This window comes from Aythya ferina (assembly GCF_964211825.1).
Source record: "Aythya ferina genome assembly, chromosome: Z".
NCBI classification, from domain to species: domain Eukaryota; kingdom Metazoa; phylum Chordata; class Aves; order Anseriformes; family Anatidae; genus Aythya; species Aythya ferina.
Window position 1 is genome coordinate 1,442,051 of NC_140299.1, and position 21,933 is coordinate 1,463,983.

Here is a 21,933-nt window from a genome sequence, read left to right on the forward strand (position 1 = left end):
AAAGGCAGTATTTATGTACAGGTAACACCAAGAGGGACTGATCATGTTTAACTCATGTTGTGCATGCTTGCTATCTGCTAAACACCCAGCAAGAAGGTTTAATTTTTGTCACTTAAATGGCTAGGAGGCGGTTTTCCTGCAGGGAGAGGGCAGGGTGACTGGAGGTAGATGGGGTTGAGCACCCAGGGCACAGTTTCTATCACCTTAATTTTGCTCCCCACTAATCCTACTGCTTTCCCAATTATAGAAAGCCATTGTAGCTTTCATACCTATAGGTATCTATAAGTGCAGTATCTATAAGAAGCACAATAACAGCTATTTTGCTATTGTAATCAACCATGAGCTATCCAGCATGCATTTAGTAACCACCCTACATGCTGAAGGCTGTGTATCATTTTGTATCTCAAAATGATCTTTAAAAAATGCAGAAACAGGTCTTAACATTACTTTATCTAACCACCGTGACACCATGTAATTTATTATTTTCAAGTGAATAACAAATCACGGTTGTATTTTAAGCACGATGCAGGCTGAGACTCTGAGCAGCTGGCTGGGAGAGGAAGAGCTCCCCCCAAATGTTTAAAGCAATGAACTGGAGCTTCTGCAGGCTGCACCCTTCTGCAGGCTTTGAGACTTTAGCAAGGGTCACAGCTTCCCCAGAGGAGCAGGATGCACAAAAGGGAAATGGCCCAGAACTCCTTCTCTGCAGTCACTCGAGGAATTTGTGCTCGCTTGCCATATGCAGAGTTAACCTGTCATGCTTATTCACTTCTCCCCATTAATTACACTGCAGCACACGAAGGGACAGGCAGGTGTCTCTGCAGAGAATCTGATTTCGTTAATCCCCGTGGCGGAGGTAAGATCACACTTCTGTGGAACAGAAAAATGCTTTGCCACATTTTCTGTATTTTTCTACCCACAAGCAGAACGCTGAGCATCCGAAAACCTCTGACTTTTCTGCAGCATTACAGGGAATGAAGCAAGCAGAAAGTCAGAAGCGAGGCACTGCTTCTACTGACACCAGTTTCATGGGATTTGGGGCAAGTATAGAGAAATAATGGAAGATGGATATAAGAGTGGCTGTGCTACAATAGCTGCACAAAGCTATGGTGCTGTGACAGCGAGGGCAGAGCTGGGAGCTCAGAGGCTGCCTGCCAGAGGCTCTTTTTCGAGGCTTTGCCTCTCGAAATCACAACCAGCTGCGATGGGAGATGCTCCATGTGTTGTGCCACAAGGTCATTAAATAGCACTCAAGCAGCAGTACAGATATGATGAAAGAGGGAAAAACTAAAACAAACACAACAAACTCAATTTTCCATCTAGCCTTCCTTTTTCCCCCATTTTATAAAAAAGTGATGCTCTTTCAATCCTGCTTTACCAGGTGATACTTCGTGCTGAAGCCTCTCCTAAGTTTTCTGAGCCTGCCTGAATATATTTTAAATGCAAATTCGAGAAAAATATATTGATAATTTACTTTCAGGCTTCCTTGCAACCTAACACATTTACCTTTTAAAAGCAGTTTTTATCTATTCAAAGCTGACATTTTCAATTTGTGTGTGCTGTGGTGCAATAAATCATACCGAGCAAAACCAGCTTTTAATTTTATAATTTAGATACTTCTTTCTGCCTTTACGGAGAAGATTATGTGCTGAAATTAGACATCGAATTTCCCAAATTGGCTGAGAGTGGGTCTCGCCTGCGGGGATGTGCTGCCTTCTTGTACTGCAGGTGGTACCTGGTACATGGTGAAACCCTTGTGAAGAAATAGGGTAACTCCCATGGGTGTTCCAGCTTGAAGCCCTAAATAATGCTCTTGTTTCCACCAGGAATTTCCATGTTTCAAATTAATGTAATTCATTAAATCTGGGTATGATGGCAGCTGGTAAGTAAAGCTAGGATTTGAGGTTGACCTCTCACTTTGCCTTTGACACAAACCTAAAGCGAGAGTTCAAACCAAACGCACCTCCCAGCATCACCTCTGAGTTCTCCCAAAGTCCCCGTGACCATTTCCTTGGGCAGATGTCACAGAAATGTATGATCTTCTGGGTATAATTGAAATAAATACTTACGAATAAACAGGTCTAGAGTAAAAAATGAAAAATATCCCAGCAACACACTTTCCAAGTACTGAAAAGGGGATAGGAGCAGAGGAGCTGTGACTAATCAGACACATTCATATTTGGCAAACATAATGATAATGCCTTGAAAAGTTGACTAAACTTTGCGATTATTAAACAAGAGCTGCTGTTTTGAGGGTAAAGATGATTTATGATTTCTCACCGTGAGCCTTCTGAACTTTAATCTATAACCCACAAAAGGGTGCAGGAAGAGCCGGGGAATTATGCCGAGCTTAATTATATTTAACGTGAATTATTCAGAAGTGCAGCAGAGAGACTAAAAATTTATTTCATACAAAGCAGCTTGACATTTTAATTGGTCCTTCAGAAAAGAGACAAAACAATTTCCTCTCCCGAAAATTTACATCTTCCCCATCAAAGCAGCAGCCTCAGCCGAGCAGAACTTCATTAACAAGATTAATTAGCGCGCCGGCGCCTGCCTCCTCAGGTGTGCAGCCCAGGTGAAAGGCGGCGGCGCGGCGGGGATGCCGGGAATGAAGGCGACAGATTGAGGGCACCGTACCTTGGTCATTGGCCATTTTGTCGGGGTGCTCAACTGCAAGAAAGAGACAACGTCGTTAGAGCCGGGCCGCTGGCGAAGGGAAAACCCCAGAGTAAAGCATCCCCAAGCAGGCAGCGCAGGGGGGGAAGGAGGTTTTTTTAGCCTTCCCTTTTCTCAAAGAGCCCCTGGAGAACTAAAGAGGACAAACGCAGGTTGCACCGTGCTCCACGTCAAATATTTGCACAAAGTTTTCACAAAGGTGAAAAGTTGCCCCCGGTATTTTCTCGTTCTCTCGTTCTTTGATATGCCACCATGATCTGGGAAGTTTAATTAAGCAAGAAGGGAAAGAGAGAGAGAAAAAGGCAGAGAAGAGAAACTCCGGTTCTTTGAATAATTATGGCCAAATCACCTGCAAGCTGAACGCTCAGCTTGACGCATATTATCATTGTTTCAGCCTTCTACAAAAGACTTTAAAAGTATTTACATGTTTTTGCATAATAACCATAAAAGATAGCGTGATCTGAAGTGTGCTCGACAAGACTTCACATTTCAATAGATACATTAAAAGCCTTCCTGTTTCAGCTTCCCTTGGATACATGAAGAGCTACGAGCATTAACCGGTCCTCTGCTTAATGAATATGCGAGGATGAAATGCAGGAAATTGGGGGAAAAAATGTCATTTGGTGCATGAAGCTGCAAGTTTGATCATGACCACCTGCAGGTGCAGGGCATGCTGAACCCCTCGCTGCTAAAAATGTCTCTGAAACCTCTGCTAGATCGTGGTTTTGTGCTAGGGAACGATGAAGGTGCTGAACTAGCAGCGGTTTACACCCAACCTGTCCCCCAGACGGCCACATCCATATTCTCCAGGCCTGTGGAAGGGGGAAGAGCTCCTTCAATGACCCCCAAACCCGTTAGAGGGCACTGCAGGGCTGGGAATGGTGCCCCACAGGCCCATGGGCAGCCCCTGAGGTTTTGGGGCTCCGGCACACATGGTACAGCGGCAGGGCTTAACCTGGTGCCTTGCACAAGAATCAAATTTTCCTTCCTGACCTTAGCATGAAGGGATCGTCTGAGAGTGTGAAGCTCAGGCTGTGCCCTCCTTCTCCCTCTCTCCCCCTTTCCATTTGTCCCTTCACATCCGACCGAGGTTTTTATTCACTTTTATTTTTATTTTATTGGTGCACTGACAGGCAGCTTGGCCAGCGGACGCGGATCGGAGCAACGCTGCGTGTGATTCCGATAAGCAGAATGCTGTTTCATTTTCTTTAATTAAAGCAGCTCAGCCTGTTTGTAAATGCTGGCCGGAATCCAGAAGAGGTGCAGCTCAGCAGAAGAAAGCACACCTACACTCAGCAAGCGCGCCTCTAAGATTTCCTTGTTTCTGCAACAGAGGAGAACACTCAACTGACAAATTAGTTGAAAGACCGAAGAAATCCTCCCTCCTCTCTGCCTGCCACGGGTTCATTCATTCCCCCTGCAGCTATCACATCTCATTGGGCAGTGGCAAAGAAATTTCGGGTTGTGTTTGCTTATTTCTACTTAGTGAATTTCTGAAAATGATTCGTTTATGCACCATCAAGCAATGTAACACCGAGACAGTCTCTGTTCTCTGCCACAGACGTGTGTATGTGCGGATAATATTTATTGAAATTATCCAGGTATTTTCTCACAAAGGAGTAAGAAAAATCCCAGTAATGACTTCAAGTTTGGGCCCAAGTCACCTAGTCAGAAAGCTGTGGGGTGTTTCATCACATTTTATCCATCTTCCAGGCTCCTTATAATGTTTGCATCAGACTCTTCATGCATGCAGTGATAAATTTAGCCAGCCAGAGCATAAAAAAGCAGATCCTCGAGTGATGTAAACTGTCACAGATTGATTGAAGTTCACGGTGTAACGACGATTTCCATATGCTAAGGATTTTGCCATTTGCCTGTGTATTATCATCAGTGGAGCCGAGGTGGAAGAACATAAACTCATTGCTCCATGGGAGCGTTATTTACTACTAAACATACCTATTTCTCACAGCCCACTACGTTTTCATTAGTAAAGGGAAGTCACTACAAATACTTACATGGCAATGGCTTGGTTTTCTTGGAGGAACGTTATAACATATGAAATCAGACGGTGGGTGACTTGGTGGCTCTTTGATGCTTTTTTCGTTCTTCACGGCTTAAAACTTTCTCTGATCAGGACATATATTTGCCATCAGAGCACACATTACCATATGGCGCCTACACCTCTGCTGTTAATAATCATTAAGGGCAGGAAACCAACGTTTCTGCATAAATCAGAACGCACTCAAGACTTCAGAAAGTCTTTTCACCTCAAGTGCAGAGATATATTTGTCAAAAAAAAATAAACAGCTGAATATTATTGAACATGACATGTTTAGGGTGGTTATCATTAAATATTCATGGCAGGGTATTAGACATAGTCCTTGTAGGCAATTACGAGATGTAACAAATGTATAAATTCATCTTTTTGGTATCTGTTGATGCTGTCTGATCCAGAATTCATTTCCCAAATGAGTTTTATGGTACTTTGTGTAAACATTACAAAGTAGGGGCTATCTAGTACATTAATCTTTCAGTTTACTTAGATATCCGAGTCTCTATATCTTTTGATATCTCATTAGTCTGTGGTTATTATATTTTGATGCCTCGACTCAGCCTAACAGCCTTCTGCTTGGCACAAATCGTGAGCATGAAATTAAGTTGGCACCATCCGCCTGATGGAGATGAAGCACCCACAAAGTGCTATCTCTTCACATTTCATGGCAGTGGAGAATGAATAATCACGATCTTACCCGTAATTCATTCAAAGGGAAACACGACTTGGACAAGGAAGTCCTGCAAACCTGGGCTGGCTGCGATAAGCTCCGAACAAATTGGTACAATTTTTTCTTTTTCTTTTTTTTTTTTTTCTTTCTGACTTGTGCTAATTCATGAAAACTGTTGTATGAGCCTTTTCACTCCCGGCCTGAATGGTCGGCAGCACGCTTCATAGACACTGATAGCAGCGAAGCAGAAAGGGCAAGCTCTCTGCCAGGGCTGCCGAGGACACTGCCTCATTCATCCAAATCCCTCCTTCATGGGAAGTGCCAGGCACCCGCTGGACACGGAGGTTCCCCTCCTCCTTCCATCAGGGGCGGCAGGAAAAGGCAGTTTGCTGTTCACGTAAAGGGCTGCTGAAAGATGAACTCGAATATGAGCTCTTGCCCAACAGGAAAATAAAAATAAAAATAAAAAAGGAGCGATGGAGGGATTGCACGTCACCCCTTTTGTTCGGTCATTTCGCTTAGCTTTTATACAGTCTGCGTTAAATGAAGTCACTTATAACTGATTAAAAAGAGGTTTGAACTTGAATGCTAATTCCCAGGCTTTTGTGTACAGCTTTCATTCTGAATTTCCCTCTAACCCTGACTTTGCAGGTCCAGCCTAAATCCACTTCCAATTCCCTTCTGCCAAGATGTTATTTTTACGTGCAAACCCCTGGATTTCCTCCCGCAGATAGATCGCTGAAGTGCTCTCTCACATGCCACGCTTCTTTCCTGGAACAGGTTTGCTGTTTATGCCATTCGACTTTTTCATTAATTATACCTCTTTTCAGCAGTAATTTCGTACCTTTGTGCAAATCAGTGAGTGACAGTTAAAATAGAAGGAGCAGAGCTGCTGCAAACATCCCGCCCCCCCCTCACAGCAATGTTGCTTACACCTTCATATCGAATCATTTCTGGGGAGATGATGTCAGGCCTTCACAGCTAGGCAGCAGGGAGGACAGAAGAAGAATATCTCACTGTGCTAATTAAAAATTGAGCTGGGTACGAGTCCTTTGCTCTCATATACACAGTGGCCTGGTTAAAACATGCACCAGCCAAAAAAATGGGTGCCCCTGCTTTGCCGGTCACTAACGGGGAGAGATCCAGCAGTAATTTCTGTTGTTAATAGCAGGCACTGAAAAATATCTGGGACAATTTTCCCCATGCGAAGTCAGATTGCATCTCAGTTTGCTGAGATTTTTTAATTATAATCGTGTGTGAGACTGCTCTGTTGATAGGAGTGAGTCATTGCCAGCTCCTACAGTCACCTGAGGATCCCAGAAGAAAAGGTAGGTCCCTGGAGAAATCCAGGCACATCCAATTAGCTCTACCACTGATGGCTGGAAGTTAGGTGGTGTCAGAGCGCTCTCCCCAAGCTGATTGAATTTAAAACTACAGTTACTGACTCATTATGTGGTTTACTCTTGTCAACTACCATATGCAGCGGTTGGCTTTCATCTCTAAATAATAGTTTCAAGTAGTAGGAGTTCTTCTGGCTGCCGTGGAATTAATTGCAAAGCTCCCACGGAGCTAGAAGAACACTGGAGCTATCATTAATATCAGGATGAGATAGATCCAAACCTTTCAGCGTCCGGAAGAAAACGGGATCAGAGAGGGGCCCCACTCCCTTGGCGTTGCGGGCTTGGATTCGGAAGTAGTAGACGGTGTCCAGACTGAGATCCAGGATCTGGTGGGTGAGCCGATCACCGCTGATGGACTCCATCACCCAGTCGTCGATGGGAGCATTCTTGTCCAGGGTGTAGAAGAGGATGTAAGCTGAAAAAAAACAGCCTCTTGGTTAGTGCTTCAAGCGGCGTGCTTCCTCTGCAACGTCCGTGGAAAATGTAGATTGATTAAAAACTACTATTTTCTCTTTAAAAGCAGCAACAGTGGGTGTCTGATCAAAATAGCTTCAAAGGAGGCTGTGACAATTAATTCGTATTTGTCTATTTTTACTCCAAAACAACAATTACGGCATTCTCTGCAAGAGATACGGGTTGAACAAATATAAAAATAGGTAGCACACACTAAATGGCTCTGTTATGAGCACATTTCTCAAATACAGGTGCACCATTCAGTCTGATAAATGCCATAAACCATACAATGTAAGTCTTTAGGGTTTCAGCGCTGAAATAAAATGAAATGGCTTTAATGATGCACATCAAGTACTGGGTGCTCACGGGAAGCCATGTAATATTTCCTGGCACATCCAGGGGAAGTATTTTTGGGAAAAGAATGAAGAACTCAAACTCAGACTTTGGGTAACTGGGGCATTGCAATTACTGCTTAGGACTGAATAAAACTTAAAAGTTTTAGGATTTAGGGAGTAGAAATAGCAGTGTTAGGAAAAAACAGAAGTTTGTAGGAAGAACCTTCTTGGCAAATGATATTCTGGAGATAAATATCTTTGTTTTCTTTCTTTTTTCCTTCTTTTCCCCTCTTTTTTCCATGGCACTCTAGTAGCATGCAAAGACATACGATCTGAGCTTGGTCTTATGTGCCAGCACCAAAGGAGTGGGCTTCTGGAGGGCGGAGAGCCCAGGTGAATCTTCTGGACTTCATTTTGTTGCTTGAGATCCAAAGTTACTAAAAAATCGGTGTAAAGTTTATCATCACTACTCCTCTATTTTATTTTTTCTGAAATAAAGATGCTTTTCGAAGCTCTCATCCCACAGCAATGGTTATGCTGGTCAGGGACAAATGGCACCAGGATGGAAATGATAAGATTTTGTGTATTTTTTATTTATTTATTTTTCTTCTTTGCTTGTTTACATCATGAGGTATTATTTATAGACTTGTAGTTTGTGGTTACTAAGCAGTTTCACTGATCATGGTATTTGCTTTGATATAATAGCCAAGTTTCTCAAACTAACGCAAAAATATAGCTCAAACATTTCTAGGGATGAAGGTATGGCTGTTAGACATTTCTACTCTCTGCAAGGAGTTGTTTCCTCTCCTTGAAAAGTCTAAGAAAAACTTAGGCACAGATGCTGTAAAAAATCTTTATGAGAGTCGTTCTTCAACCAAGCACTACAAGAAAGAAACTTGTGCTTGGATGTCGAGGGACCCCAGCTACTCTCAGGTCTGAATGCTGCTTTTGATGGAAAAACTCCACAAAAGTTGCTACGACCAAACCACTTCACAATTTAAAAGTCAGGAAAGCTTTTTCTTTATTTATTATTTTTGTCTTTTAGCCAGTGGGGATTCAGGACCGTTAGCACTCGCGTGTTGTCCAGCAGAATCATCAGTTATCCTCTCTAAGGACCGAACTGGGTTAATGTAAACAGAGCCATTTCCTCAAAACATCCTCCCTTCAGACACGGTCACAGCCGATAAACTTCGGATAATGGAGGCTGAAATTATAAGATAATAATCATAATATGGAGGCTGAAATTATACACAGCTACGCGAGTCTAACCTGAGAATCCGTATTGCTTGGCAACGTCCGAAGAGAAATAGATCCTGATTTTATTGGTAATATAAAGTGGGATGCTTCCCTGGTGTAACTCACCCTCCTCTGATGCCAAGGAAGCCCTGCTGAGTTACAACTGGTGAAAATCTGACCCAGTGCTCCTCACATCTAATTGCTCGCACAGGGCATCGTGCCGAAGCCTTCTTGCTCTTACATTTATATTTCTCAGTGCTTCAGGAGTGTGTAGCTGGGTTATTGGTAGTAACGCACACTTTCCTCCACGTGAAAATACGTTCTAGAGCTGGTGTAAACCGATTGTTTGTGGTAATGAGGCCATAATGTGCACATTTTTGTAGTTGAACAATATTTCTCCCAATAATTATATGCCTCTGAGATGTCTATTAACAGCCTAAAGTGATCATTTAAATGCAAAATCTCAGATAGAACTCTACTGTATTTTTCACCCTAAATGAACGTTAAAGGCTTCTAATGGATGTCTTAATTAGGCACTAAGGTTATACGCAACATTTTGGAAAATAAAATCTGTCACTGCGAAGCATCCATTAAGTTCAGTTCTTGTCAGTCAATATTAAGTAATTTTTTTTTTCCTGATCATCATCGCCTTAAATTGTTATTGTAAAGTGAAATATCTACCAATAAATTCTCCCATTGTGTGCTGAAACAAGCAACCTACCATTAGGTATATTATGTATCACATTATTGCCAAACAAAGTACTTATTATTAGTCATTTCTAATTATCACTGAGCAGCATGTACCACAAAACCTTTGCTGAGAGGGCTGCATTTTTAACTTAAATCACTGTTCTTAGCATTTAAATGAATATTTACATCCTGCAAGTGATCTTGCAGTGTCTCTAACGTTGCCTCGACTCCTAGACCAAGTTGGCTGATAAAAGTAAGAGAAAATAATATCAGATCAGATAGGATTCTGGGAAAAAAACAGATGTTTCTACTAAAAATAGGGGAGTGAAAGCAACATACAATCAGAACAGTAAAAGAAAAAGGAGAGTAGAGGGTAATGCAAATGTGTACCAGTAATTTTCCCATTGGCTTCTAATGGTGGCTGCCAGCTGACAATGACGGCTCGGGGCTTCCCTTCCCGTGTAATGACTGTCAAGTCCTTGGGTGCAGAGGTTGGAGCTGAAAAGAATGAAAAAAAAATGAAAGCAATGGAATGAAAATAATGAACACTGAGCAGATGGTCTCACAACGTTTGCATCGGTCGATTTTTTCAAAAACGAGATCCAAAAACAACTAAGAAATACATCCATTGGAAAAAAAAAATGTTGTCATTGATAAATTATTAAGCAGGTGACTGATCACCTGTTGTTTGCTGGAAGAGTCTTTCTCACCATGAAGTAGACAAGCCACAGATCTTAGATCTGGATCACAGCTCTTAGAGAAGTCTTTTAAACAGACGCAATGCCCAGCATGATGCAAGCTCCCTCATCACTAAAGAAGACTGCATTATTATTGTCACCATGATTATTATTACTAATATTAATTATTATTAATATTATGATTTCTATCATTAATACTATTATGTTCTAGGAGAGTTGTGTTGTATTTAAAGGGAATTTGGCTCGCAGACAGGGACACAGGGTCTGCAATTTAAAAACAGAGGACTAGAAGAAACATCTTGGACCACCTTGCTATGCCAGGGAATTTGCAAGAAACAACCTTTTCTGTAAACTAGCCTCATTTGATTTTCAAAGCAAAATTTTCCTTCTCTTTACTTTTGCTATGTTTGTTCTGCAATATTCTCCATTTAAATGATTCTATTTCTCCCTAAATGCATCCATCAACCTGTGTGGAAACAACGTCTTTCTCTTAAATACTGTTTTCCTTTCTCTGATATTAACTTCCTTGACATGCTTTCATGGACTAATTCTTTCCCTTTTCAGGCTTTTTGTCATTTAGGAGGTTAAACTAGTAAAGCTTGTTCTTAAAGCCTCCTCCTGTAGCATAGGTTTTCCATTCTGGTTTTCACCACGTGAGTCCCTTTGAGTGGCTGAAGCTGAGCTCTGCTTTCAGCAGATTGTGAACAGAAGATATCATGAGAAAAATCAAAGCTTTAGATGTTTCCCTTAGCACTCATTAACACCCCTCGCATCAGCAAGACTTGTGTAGGCAGAGCTGGGGATGGATCTTGGCTCTGAGAGTTGCTTTTGAATTATGGGCATAGCAATTCTCTATATCCTGTGGTAGTAATCTCTAGTGGATTCTGTATCGATGCTGATATGTACATTCTTTAATATCATTACAGGAAATTCAACATGCGGCATGGGTACAAAATAGGCAATAAAGATCAGCAGTGCAGGATGCCCTTAATTAACAGAGCCGCTCCATCAAGCTCAGATAATTGCATTGCGATCACATGGGAAAATCTAAGGACACATATATTCCCTCTGATTTTCCCTTTGTTAATTAACTGGCGTGTACTGTGGTTTTCATTAAAAAAAAAGAAAACACACACACACAAAAAAAAAACCAACAAAAACCAAAAACCAGATCAATATTTACCAGCAGACTTCATTTGGTGGCTGCTGGTAGAAGCTGGTTTATATGGGTACCTAGAGTCTGTTGAAGACAACTACTCAACCTAAGGAAAAAATTGCATTCTGAATGGCCCTCTGGTTGCTTAGTTATAACACAGCCATTTAGATCTTGAATCAAGAAGGTCCTGTGTTAGATAGAAGCCGTCTTTGAGCCCTTTTTACTAAAAGGACAAGGTGGGAACTCGTAAACTTGAGACAAAGTCACGAAGAACTTCCTAAATTAAAATTTTAAAGGGGTAAAATTACTATCTAAGAATAACAGAGTGCTCCAAACTTGTTCTCACCTGATCTTAGGTTTCTTTGAAAAGTGGAAACTATTTTAAATCATAAAAGTCACAGATAATCTTTGTATTATGGGGAAAAATATTAGACACAGGTACTATCATCTGAACTTCTTGCAATGACACCGAGTCACGCAGTGGAATGGCTGCTCTGCTTTGCTACCCATGAAAAAAAAAAATGAGGAAATGCAGTGAATTTTGTAGGTACACTGAACTTGGACAGGGCTTTTGAGGGCGTATAAATGAAAGGAAAAAATTGAAACCCCTTTCAGGAGCTCCTGCCGTACCTGCTTCGTAGGTGGTGGCGTGGGCAGTCATGCTCCAGGTGCTGGACCGCCGCCCTTTGGTGACCATGACAGAGAACTCATACATGGTGTTAGGCTTCAGGCCGATGACAGTGTGACTCAGGGCTGTCGTATCTGCTGACTGCAAAGAGACGGAGCAAACGACGTCTTTAAAGCAACTCTCATTGCTGGTAGCTAAGCAAAACACAAATTACAATGGATTTTTTTTTTTTTCCAAGCAAAATAGCTCTGTTGCTGCTGCATACCTTAATGGGAGTATTTTTAGGACCATAAATATGATACTAAACTTTCTGCCTATAATTTAAGCAGTTAAATAAATTATTGTGATGCTTTCTCTCTTTCTTTTCCCAGACAAAGCAATTTGCAATGCGTTTTTTTTTTTTTCAAATGCAAATTGAAAGCTAACGCAGTGTCCTTCATCTATGCCCATATGAGGAAAAAAATAGGAACATTTCCACGACTTAAACGTTCATTTCCAGACTCTTTGATGTGTTCCTTCCAAAAAAGAAAGAAGAAAAAAAAGTTTTTTAATATCTACTGATTTGTAGTGGAGGCTCAGAAAGCATTTTTACCACTTGAATGAACCTGACTAAGGGTTCCCAGGTACCGTGGGGAATGCATATTTATAATATCAAGAGGACCCGTGCATAAAGATTAATTTTTACATTCAGAAAACACACTTTTGTTTGGTTAGATACAGTATTTTCATGCATTAGATTGTATTTGAAAGATATGTCTGGCCTGCCTCACTGTGATATGTTCTGAACAACTAAACATTGATGTCGATGTGAATATTATATTGTTCATTTATACCTGATCGATTTAGCTTTATCCCTCAGCATGCAGTAAGGACCAATTTGAGCCAAACTGCACTGGTATCAAAGGAGACAAGTGAGGAGAATATTATAGGACATACGGTGGCAACTGAAGAAAATCAATTCCCACGTCTTTCAAGCTCCAGAGCCTGGTGTGCAGTCCTCGAGCGTCAACAATTTACAGTACAGTGAGTTACAGGTGCATGCTTTTAGATGTTTATACACCTATGGACCTCAAGTTTACTGATTAAGACAACCTAGGAATGCCTTTGCATCAGAAAACCGCCTTGCTGCTCACATCTGAGCAGCAGCTGATCTTGCTGGCAGACCTCAGCAACGGCATTCTGCTGCTAATCACCAAATGGGATGTTTCCAAAATAAATTGACCTTCGCTAACGATGCTGCAGTGAGTTTCCAGCATGCTGCAGAATAAAGTACTAATATTTAAGGGGAAAGTGGGAAAAAATTTACTTTGCAGAGACATTGAGGAATGCCCTACGTATGCCTGCATGGCAGGCTGTTTTAGCACATGTGCTCTGCCAGATGTTTTGCATGCTACTTAATAGGAAGACTAATTGCAATACCAGATTTTATCATCGTCATACTCAATTAAAATCCCCAGTCCTTGGAAATCAGCAGTTTTGCAACTTCTTCGGAGGAAGGGCTTAATCCAGCAGAGAATCCCCTTCCTTAAGACCTGCTGAAGCAAAGACTGTACTAATACAATCAAAAACTACTTAGCCAAACTACTCAGCTACTTGCCAAAGATGGCAAAATCGAGCTGCTAGACTTTACAAAAATTATTCTTCAGCTAAAAGCTGGATTTCAATAAAGGGAAGAATAATTTCCCCTTCCAGAGAAGATTTTGGAAGAAACGATTTATGACATAAAATGCTGTTCAGCATCACTGAGGGTAACTAATTCTGATAACTAACACTATAAAAGTGCTCTGACAGTAAACACGACCAGGAAAAAAATCACACAGAGGAAACTGTAGGAGTTGAACCCATTGCTGGACAAAATAATCTTTACTGGAACACAGCCATGTTGGGTTCTTTTTTTGGGAAAAGAAAGTTATTTGTCTCCAGCTGAGAGTTTTTCTTTGGATATTTCACTCGGTGCTAACTATTAGCATTTCGGTACTCCTCTGAACTTAATATCATATTGAGATGAAGGCAGTATAACTGGAAAAAGTGCCTTAGCAATTCCATGCTCTGCCTTTTTGGGATGGTTTGTACAAAGTAAAGTTGGCAGGGCAAAGTTACAATTTATAAATTTCAATGGAAAAGGTTAAAACCTTCTTTACACTACATTTGGTACACATTTCTGAAGCGATGGAAGCTTTTAATGGGCAAGTTTGAAAAGAATTGCATATTCAGTAGCAACACATCGGCAAATGGGATCTTTTTGTGAGCCTGATCTGAAGCCCTTTGAAAAAAAAATGGAAGGTTTCCCCACTGTTTTCAAAGAACATAATGGGCTTTATCTCATTTCCTTGAAAAACGTGGCTATTTCTGAGCGAGCAGACCTTCTGCAAGATTTTTTATTGTTTATGCTTGGGGGTGATTGAACTGGAAAAAGGGAGTCAGCCTGGCCCTGAATTTATCATTTGTTACGACCACAAAATGATGGTTATAAGCGGGTCTCATCATTATGCCAGCATCTGAGGTTGCCAGAAGTATGGCAGTAGATGTACCACGATGGCACGGGCAGATCCTTGCAAAGATGGGCAAAGATTTTACAAAGCTTTGCCTTGCAAAGATTTAAAAGCCTTGCAAAGATTTAAAAGCTTTGCATAGGCCAGTCCCTGCAGTGAGAAAACAGCTGCCCTGAGTTTTCCCTCAGCCAACAGAAATCCCACTCAGAAAAGGGATTGAAGGTATGAAGGTGTGAAGGTTTTTTTTTTTTTTTTTTTTTTTTTTTTTTTACTATCATTCCTACTTTTTCTAAAAGTTATCCGAGAGAGATCTTGAGATTGGGGTCCACGAGTTGTGTATGTACCCTGAACCAATGCAGAGAGCCATCCTTGGGATTTTGGAAAAGCCAGCCTGCATTTGGACAAATAATTCAGGCAATAATCGGAGGAGCCTCAGAGCTATACAGAACATCACCCGTTCTACAGTCCTAATAAAAACAACTTACATGTGGTTGCTTTTGGTAGGACACAGCAGTAAAAAATGGGGCATCCACTTGCAGTATGAAAATATATTCGTAGTAAACTCACTATGGATCAAAATGATCCTCTAGGCAAGAGGAGACAACCGTTATAGTAGGGTATGGGACAAAGGACACGCTTATTATGGGGAAGGTGGATGTTATACGAGGTGCAATATATAAGCTGACAATAGTGTGTGGAAAGGAAAAGCGAGCAAACAGAACAACCTAAAGTCTGTGCTTATTGCTTTCCATTCCCGGTGTCTCTGTATCTCTTTGCTAAACTGTACCCCTTTTGGTAGTGTTTTCATTAGGACTGGGAAATAAATCCTCGTACAGAAAGTAGCATGCCTCTGCTGCTGCCGTATCCGTTCAGACTGAGAAGTTTTCCTGTAAAGAAATCTCCAGTTTTGGTGTTTGGGGATATGGGTGGAATTGCCATACAGGGTGGGAGGTATCGCAATTGGTATTTTTTCATATTCACCGTGCTATCACACCTACGGCTAATTTATACCTGGTCGGTAAAGATTCAAGATCATAACTCTCATCAATTAGCACGTAGAATTAATGTATGCTATTTTCATCCACCTAAATCCGCGGGTTTTGAGCAAGCAGTAGTTACTCATGCAAATCTCCTGCTGATTGAAAGGGGAATCTTGGTTGAGGAAAGCTCGTAAAAAACCAATTCCAAGGCTCTGCAAATAAAATGCGAACGGTTGAAACAGTTCCCGAATTGGTAACGTGCTGAAACTTCACCTTGTATTTAGCATTTGTAGAGTAGCTGGTTCTCCATCGGACCGTGTAGAAGCGGACCTCCGTCGTCTTTTGGTTCTTCGGGACAGAGTTGTCTGCCCAGATGACCCTCACCGCGTCGTGGGTCAGCGCAACAGCCTGCACACCTACTGGTGGGAGCATGGGGGTGGAGATATCTGGGACTGACGTGGGGAAATCATCAAGCAAAGGATAAAAATCAACTTCTAATGGATCGATGGGGTCTGGGTCCATACATCACCAAATGAGCATTCCAAAATAAATGGATAGGTAAGTCAAACGGAAAATAAAATAAAATAAAATGAAACAAAACACGAACAAGCCACCAAGGAGCACACAGCACGATGGGTTAAATGCATGGCATTAATGAGGAGGAGGAACATGAGGAGAACAGAAAGAGAAGCATTAAAGCAAAATGAAAACGCAGCAGCAACGTTTCAGTTTCATTACTCTCACAAAACCAGCGGTAACAGCAATTTTTCACCATTTATTTAAGTACTTCCACGCACGCTGTGTTTTCTTCACATGAGATTAAGACAACGAGCAGCCTCTTTTTTCCCCACTGATTTACATTTTTCTTAAAAAATTGAATCATGTTACGATACGTTCTTGGAAACACCTCCAAAGCGGAGTGTCGTCTACAAACCTGATTTATAGACACGACTTCACCTCACGTGCGTAGGAGTTACCTACGTTTTTCCTCCTCGGCTGCCTCTTTCAGGCTCTTTTGTTGTGTTAGGCTCTGGAAGGCAACGTGGTCTATGTTGGTTCAACGTTTCTTAGGCAAAACGGACCATCCTAATTCCACTGCTGAAGCGAAGAGCTTGGAGTTGTTGGTTTAATACCGCCAGCATAAAAATGTGTGCTTCTAGGTATGGATATGTGGGTTATCTTCAAGTAGACTTCTTCTTCCATGTATCTGCGATTGGGTGGCCTTTGAAGAGCATGAGAGTGAGCATCCTGGGCATGACCTAACAGCGTGGCATGGATTATCATATTCTGGATGATTAAATTAGAGAGGCCGTTGCATATTTCCTTTCCAAAAGTTCAGCCCTCGGTTTGGCTCTAGTGATGCTCCTGCTCCTGGCTTCACCTGGGCTCCATTTCAGGAGGAAGGAAGAATTCATCTCAGAAATGAGACACGTGAGTACGAGTCTTCTTCGAAAAATATTTATTTATCCACCTCAGCTGCTGTCTCCATACTCCAGCCATTGAGGACAGACAGCAGCAGCTCAGCACCCTCCCTCCTTGTGCTTATGGCATCGCCCCTTGATGCAAACAAGACTCACTGCTGTAAAAATGCCAACATCTTTCTTCTGGGGCTCCCACTGGAGCTACAGACCACATCTCCTCAGCCTAAACATGTCCATCCTTGTCCAAGTGCCAGGTTTAAGCACCTGTGGACAACTTCAGGTCTATCTTTTTCAACGGTATGCTTCATTATTTAACAGCCGTGATTTTTCTAAATATCATTTCAAATGGCAGTGGGTAAAACACAGCACACACACAAAAAAAAAAGGCTGTATTTTTTTTTCCCCTAAAAATAATGTGCTAATTAATTAATCAAAGTATAAGTGACTCTTAGTATTTCCTCCCTGACAATTGCTACAGTTTGTCTGCTCCATGTGCGTTTCCAGCTCCTGACACCCTTTGATCACTTGTGTTTTATGATTTTGTAATTTATTATTCACAACTTCGGGATGCCACAGCCTTTGGAAGGAAAAACAGAGGAGACAAGGATGTTTAAAATGTATGATAAGCCATTAGTTCAACCTGCTGCTTTTGTAGCTTCTTTCATCAAAAGCTTCTTGATAAGAAGCAGGCACTGAAGGAAATGAAACAATCTGGTGTTGTGTGATCCAAACCCCAAGCCCATGTTCCACGAGGGCAGAAATGGGCAGCTGAACCTTTTTTTAAAAAGAAATTTTATTATTTTTTGGTCCAGTCTCAGTGAATTGAGCTTCTCTAAGGTTGAAAGTGAAGAGTTTCTTTGTCTGAAGTGAAGTTTTCCAAAAGGAAGTGCCTGTAAATTTTGTAAGGTGAGCAGTTTTTGTTCCCATGTTGTGTTTTTTTTTTTTTTTTTCATGATGGAAGTCAACGTGACTGGTGCCGAGTTCCTATTTTAGCAAATACTGCACTTCCTTTCTCCGCTCAATACTGAAAACTTAAGGGCTGTTGTAGGGGAGATTATGAAAAGAGGCTGGCTTTAGCAAAATAAATGGTCAGACTCAATCAAAATAATTTGGTTGTTGAAACATGTCATCACTGACCTGAGGAGGAGGGAAATATCTGTAATCCACTGGTGGCTGAAAATAGGTCCCTAAATACTTCCCCCCTTTTCCACCGAAGTTTCATTCGCTTGTATTTACGCACGGACATCTGTCATTTGGAAATTGCAATCTCTGGACGGAAAATAGTTTTTCTCCCTCTCTTTGGAGATTTGATTTGTGAATATTACACGTTACGTAAGTCGGGCAGACCCCGAGGTATGTGCACGCATGCTAAGTGGCCACGCAAACACACGGGGTCTTGGTTCTTGCTTGCACCCTCCTGTGCTTTCCTGCTTTGCTGGAAGCAAAACTTTTTGAGATGCTCTTCCACAAGTCGCCCAGGCTCCCAGGGGTTTTATCTGCCCAGCAGGAGGCTCAGATATGTGCCCAGTGATGAGAAAAGCTCCTCAAAGAGGATCATCGCAGATAACCCAAGCCTGAATTACCTTTTTTACACCTGGATATCCTTGAATTTACAAGAGGTTACGCGCACACATGAAATCAAACCCCACAGGCCAGATGGGTCGTTTGTAAATGGAGTCAGACAAGGAACGAGAAAACTTAAAAATTAAAGTCTCCTTGGACCCCGAGGCAAACTCACTGGAAAGAAGATGTTACAAGACACATGTTGTTGGCATGCTCAGCAAGAATGACCTCTGTAGATTCCAGACAAGAAGTGAAATTAATAATTTTGAGCCAGAAGCTCCCTGACACTTACTATATCAAAGTCATTTTTATGGTTACCCTCGATTTTATAATGAATCTCTTTTTTTTTTTTTTTTTTCCTTGCTGACTTTCCAAGATTTCTTATGGGAATACTTCACAAAACTGCATGCTGGAAGCCGTTTTTCCTTGCAGAGCCACCGAGCAGCCATTTGGGTTCTTTCTTCCTCGCGGCACACACACGCCAGCGTCAGTGACCGGGTTGCTCTCAGTGACACAGCTCCCCTTCCAGGCAGCTCTGAACACCGTGGGTGGGCCACGAGAAAAAAAAAAATCACCAAATGATGGTGTCAATCCAGAGGAAAAACATTATTTTTTTTTTTCTTGATTCTGTTCTTTTAATCCTTTTTTTTTCCTGTGGATAAAACCCATGAGGCAGTCCAGAAGTTGTACAAAACAGTTCTGCTCCTGTAATTTTGTTATTGTCCCAACATCATAATTGTGAATAGAGCTGCCTAAAAGCACTCTGCTCAGCTACTGCTGGGAAATTCCTTCTGTGAGCCTTGTCCTGTCCTGTAAATCAGCATCTTCACCTTTTCTAACCCCTTTGTCTGCTTCTGTAAACGTGCATGATAGGAATGTGCTTGTTTTGCGTTGTTTTTTAACTAATTCATTTTCACTTGAACTACTTTAAGGAGGAAGGAAACAAAAGCAATTCCATCTGGGCTGAATTCAGCACAGCAACCCCTATCTCTCCATTTCCAAAAGCTTTGGGAGTCATGCTTCTCCCAGGCCAAACCGTACCAAAGAGCAAGCACTTGTGAGCATCCCATTAAAAATATAAAGCCAATTTCTGGGAAGGGTAAATAATTCATTCTGTCCGTGTCATTACGATAAAGAAGAAAACGAAGCTGATTTATTCTAGCAGGGATTTGGAGGTCGCAGAGCTCTTTTTTTTTCCCGTTGCCTTGCCCCAAATCGTTTTGCCTATGGCGGAATTTGCTGCGGAGGAGATCGAGAGCATTTCCCGACTCACCTGTCATCGACCTGGTGGTGGCACTTTCGTACAGAGGCACTCCTTCGCCGGCGTTGTTAAAGGCCTTCAAGGAAATCACGTAGTGGGAGCTCGGCTCTGCAGGAGAAAACAGATAAGGCAAAACAAAACACACGCTGTTAAAGTCAGGCCTGGCAGGCAGGACGGACGAGCGCTTTCCTGAAAAAGAAGAAAAAAAGACAACAAAGTTAAGCCAACGTCTGTGCAAGAGAAAGATGGGATCCGCAGTGAGTGTGCTGGTCAGAAACAGCTCAGAAATTGCCATTTTACCACTTTTTATCTCACTGGGAACCCCCCAGTCTATGCTGTGGACGGGAGGGGTTTAACACACGGATCAATTTTGGGGCGCACTGTGAAATGAGCAGCTCAGGTCCGCGTTGCTTCTGGATACAATTTCCTAAGGAAAACGAGACTATCTATTTTCCTGACTTTTTCCATGCAAATTGCTTCATCCCCCTTTCTATTTTTTTTCCTAGAGAAGTTAATTCTAGCTGTGCAAAAGACAATTACGGAAGATATCAGCCTGAACACATCGGGCTCTCCAACACCTGCCAAACAGGGCACCTGCCTTCACCAAGTCCTCTACTGGAAAAGAAGAAATGTTTGTTACGTGAGGAGGCATTTATTAATGTGACATTGCAAAAGCCCTGCTGCAGAATTACATATTTCATCTGCATTAACGCCAAATGAGCCCAGCGTGATTAATATTATTACAGCGCACCTGAAATGAGTAAATAATCTTTAAGTACTTACTGCATATTGTTACTAATGTCTTTCCCACCCACGTATTTTGTACTTAATTTAATGGCCAGCAGAAACAGTGACATACTCACTTAGTATTCAGGCAGCTTCTTTGCTTCTGTCACGAAAGAGCTAAACTTTAAAAAATGCCAAACAAATGATGGGTGCATTAATAAATCCTTGCGCTAAGTATCGTATGGGTATGAATTCAGTTCGTATCCCCTGCAATATCATTAGTCACGAGGAAATTATTTTGCATTCACGGAGACGGAGTATATATATTTTCATACGGTTTCTACTCCATATTAGCATCCTGCTTTTAATTTCTGATTTAAGTGGTGCAACTCTCCAGGCTCCACACGAAGATTTATTTATTGTGACATGCCGAGATTATTTATCTGAGCGTTTAATAACGTTACATTCAGTTGTTTCTGCTTAAGAAAAAGCATTTCACGTGGTCAGTCTAGACAGATGTGGTCACTACCAGTCTTCCTTCTGTCCCTGACCCAACTTCTGTGGCTTTTTAGGAGTTTTGAATGCTGTCAGGCAGAGTTTCACAAGTGGTTCGTACGGACCATTCACTATCATATACTTTGGTGAATGTAGGGAAGGACGCCAAAAGATGAAGCTTTAGGATTTGGAGATGTACCAGGTATTTGCTGACAGTTGCTACAGCGAGGCAAATTTTGCACCGTAGTTTTTTTTTCTAAATACTTGGTAACCTTTATTAAAAATGTCCCTCACCACGGTCCTGTCCATTTCTTATTTTCATACCAATGGATGGAAGCCATCAGCTCTCTGAAGAGTACATATGACAACAGACAATGGAATTCGTCTTATTTTTTGCAGCTTTCTCCAAGTTTGGCACGTTAGGGCTGTTCCTATAGGAATCAAAGAGGCAAGCACCTCTGAAGGACAACGCTAAGACAAGAATTTCAGTAAGATCGGATGAATCAGCCTCTACGGGTTGGTTTACATCTCCACTGATTATGTTGAGAGCACAGACATCTGGACTTCATTTGGCTTAAATTTTAAATAATGAGCCATTAGTCGGAAAAGCGTGTCACCTTGAACATCGATAGTTTAAACGTGAAAAATTGCTCGTGAAACCTGATTCGAGAAATTACTGTCAAAAGCCCCAAAACATGTAACTGTCACATTTAATCAACATACGTCATGAATTCCCGATAATGAAGAAGCCAAAGGAGTGACTTATGGCTAATTTGATGATGAAAGATGTACTCACGCAAATTGACAAACTGGGTGGAAAACTGTGATAAATTCCTGGAAAATTTTAAAATAAAGACCATATAGCACATCCTTCATTACAATTACCTGAACAGCACAATATATAGTCCATCAAACGTTATCAGTGGAACAGACTGACATTTGATATATGTTTATAACTAGGTTGGCTAAGGTTACATCTGCAAAAACGAGCTCAGAT

General features: G+C 41.6%; 1 protein-coding gene across 1 annotated transcript in view; it reads right to left on the minus strand.

The window, feature by feature from the left end:
* Positions 1-21,933, minus strand: part of LOC311426607 (netrin receptor DCC-like) — a gene marked incomplete at its 3' end in the record, with an annotated part of 357,717 nt that overhangs the window by 31,725 nt on the left and 304,059 nt on the right. The window contains exons 16-21 of the mRNA XM_084503074.1: positions 19,728-19,823; positions 15,744-15,982; positions 12,001-12,139; positions 9,907-10,014; positions 7,023-7,217; positions 2,641-2,673 (exon numbers count right to left, since the gene is read on the minus strand). Of these exons, the coding sequence (XP_084359200.1) occupies positions 2,641-2,673; positions 7,023-7,217; positions 9,907-10,014; positions 12,001-12,139; positions 15,744-15,982; positions 19,728-19,823 (810 nt within the window). The remainder of the gene's footprint in view (positions 1-2,640; positions 2,674-7,022; positions 7,218-9,906; positions 10,015-12,000; positions 12,140-15,743; positions 15,983-19,727; positions 19,824-21,933) is intronic.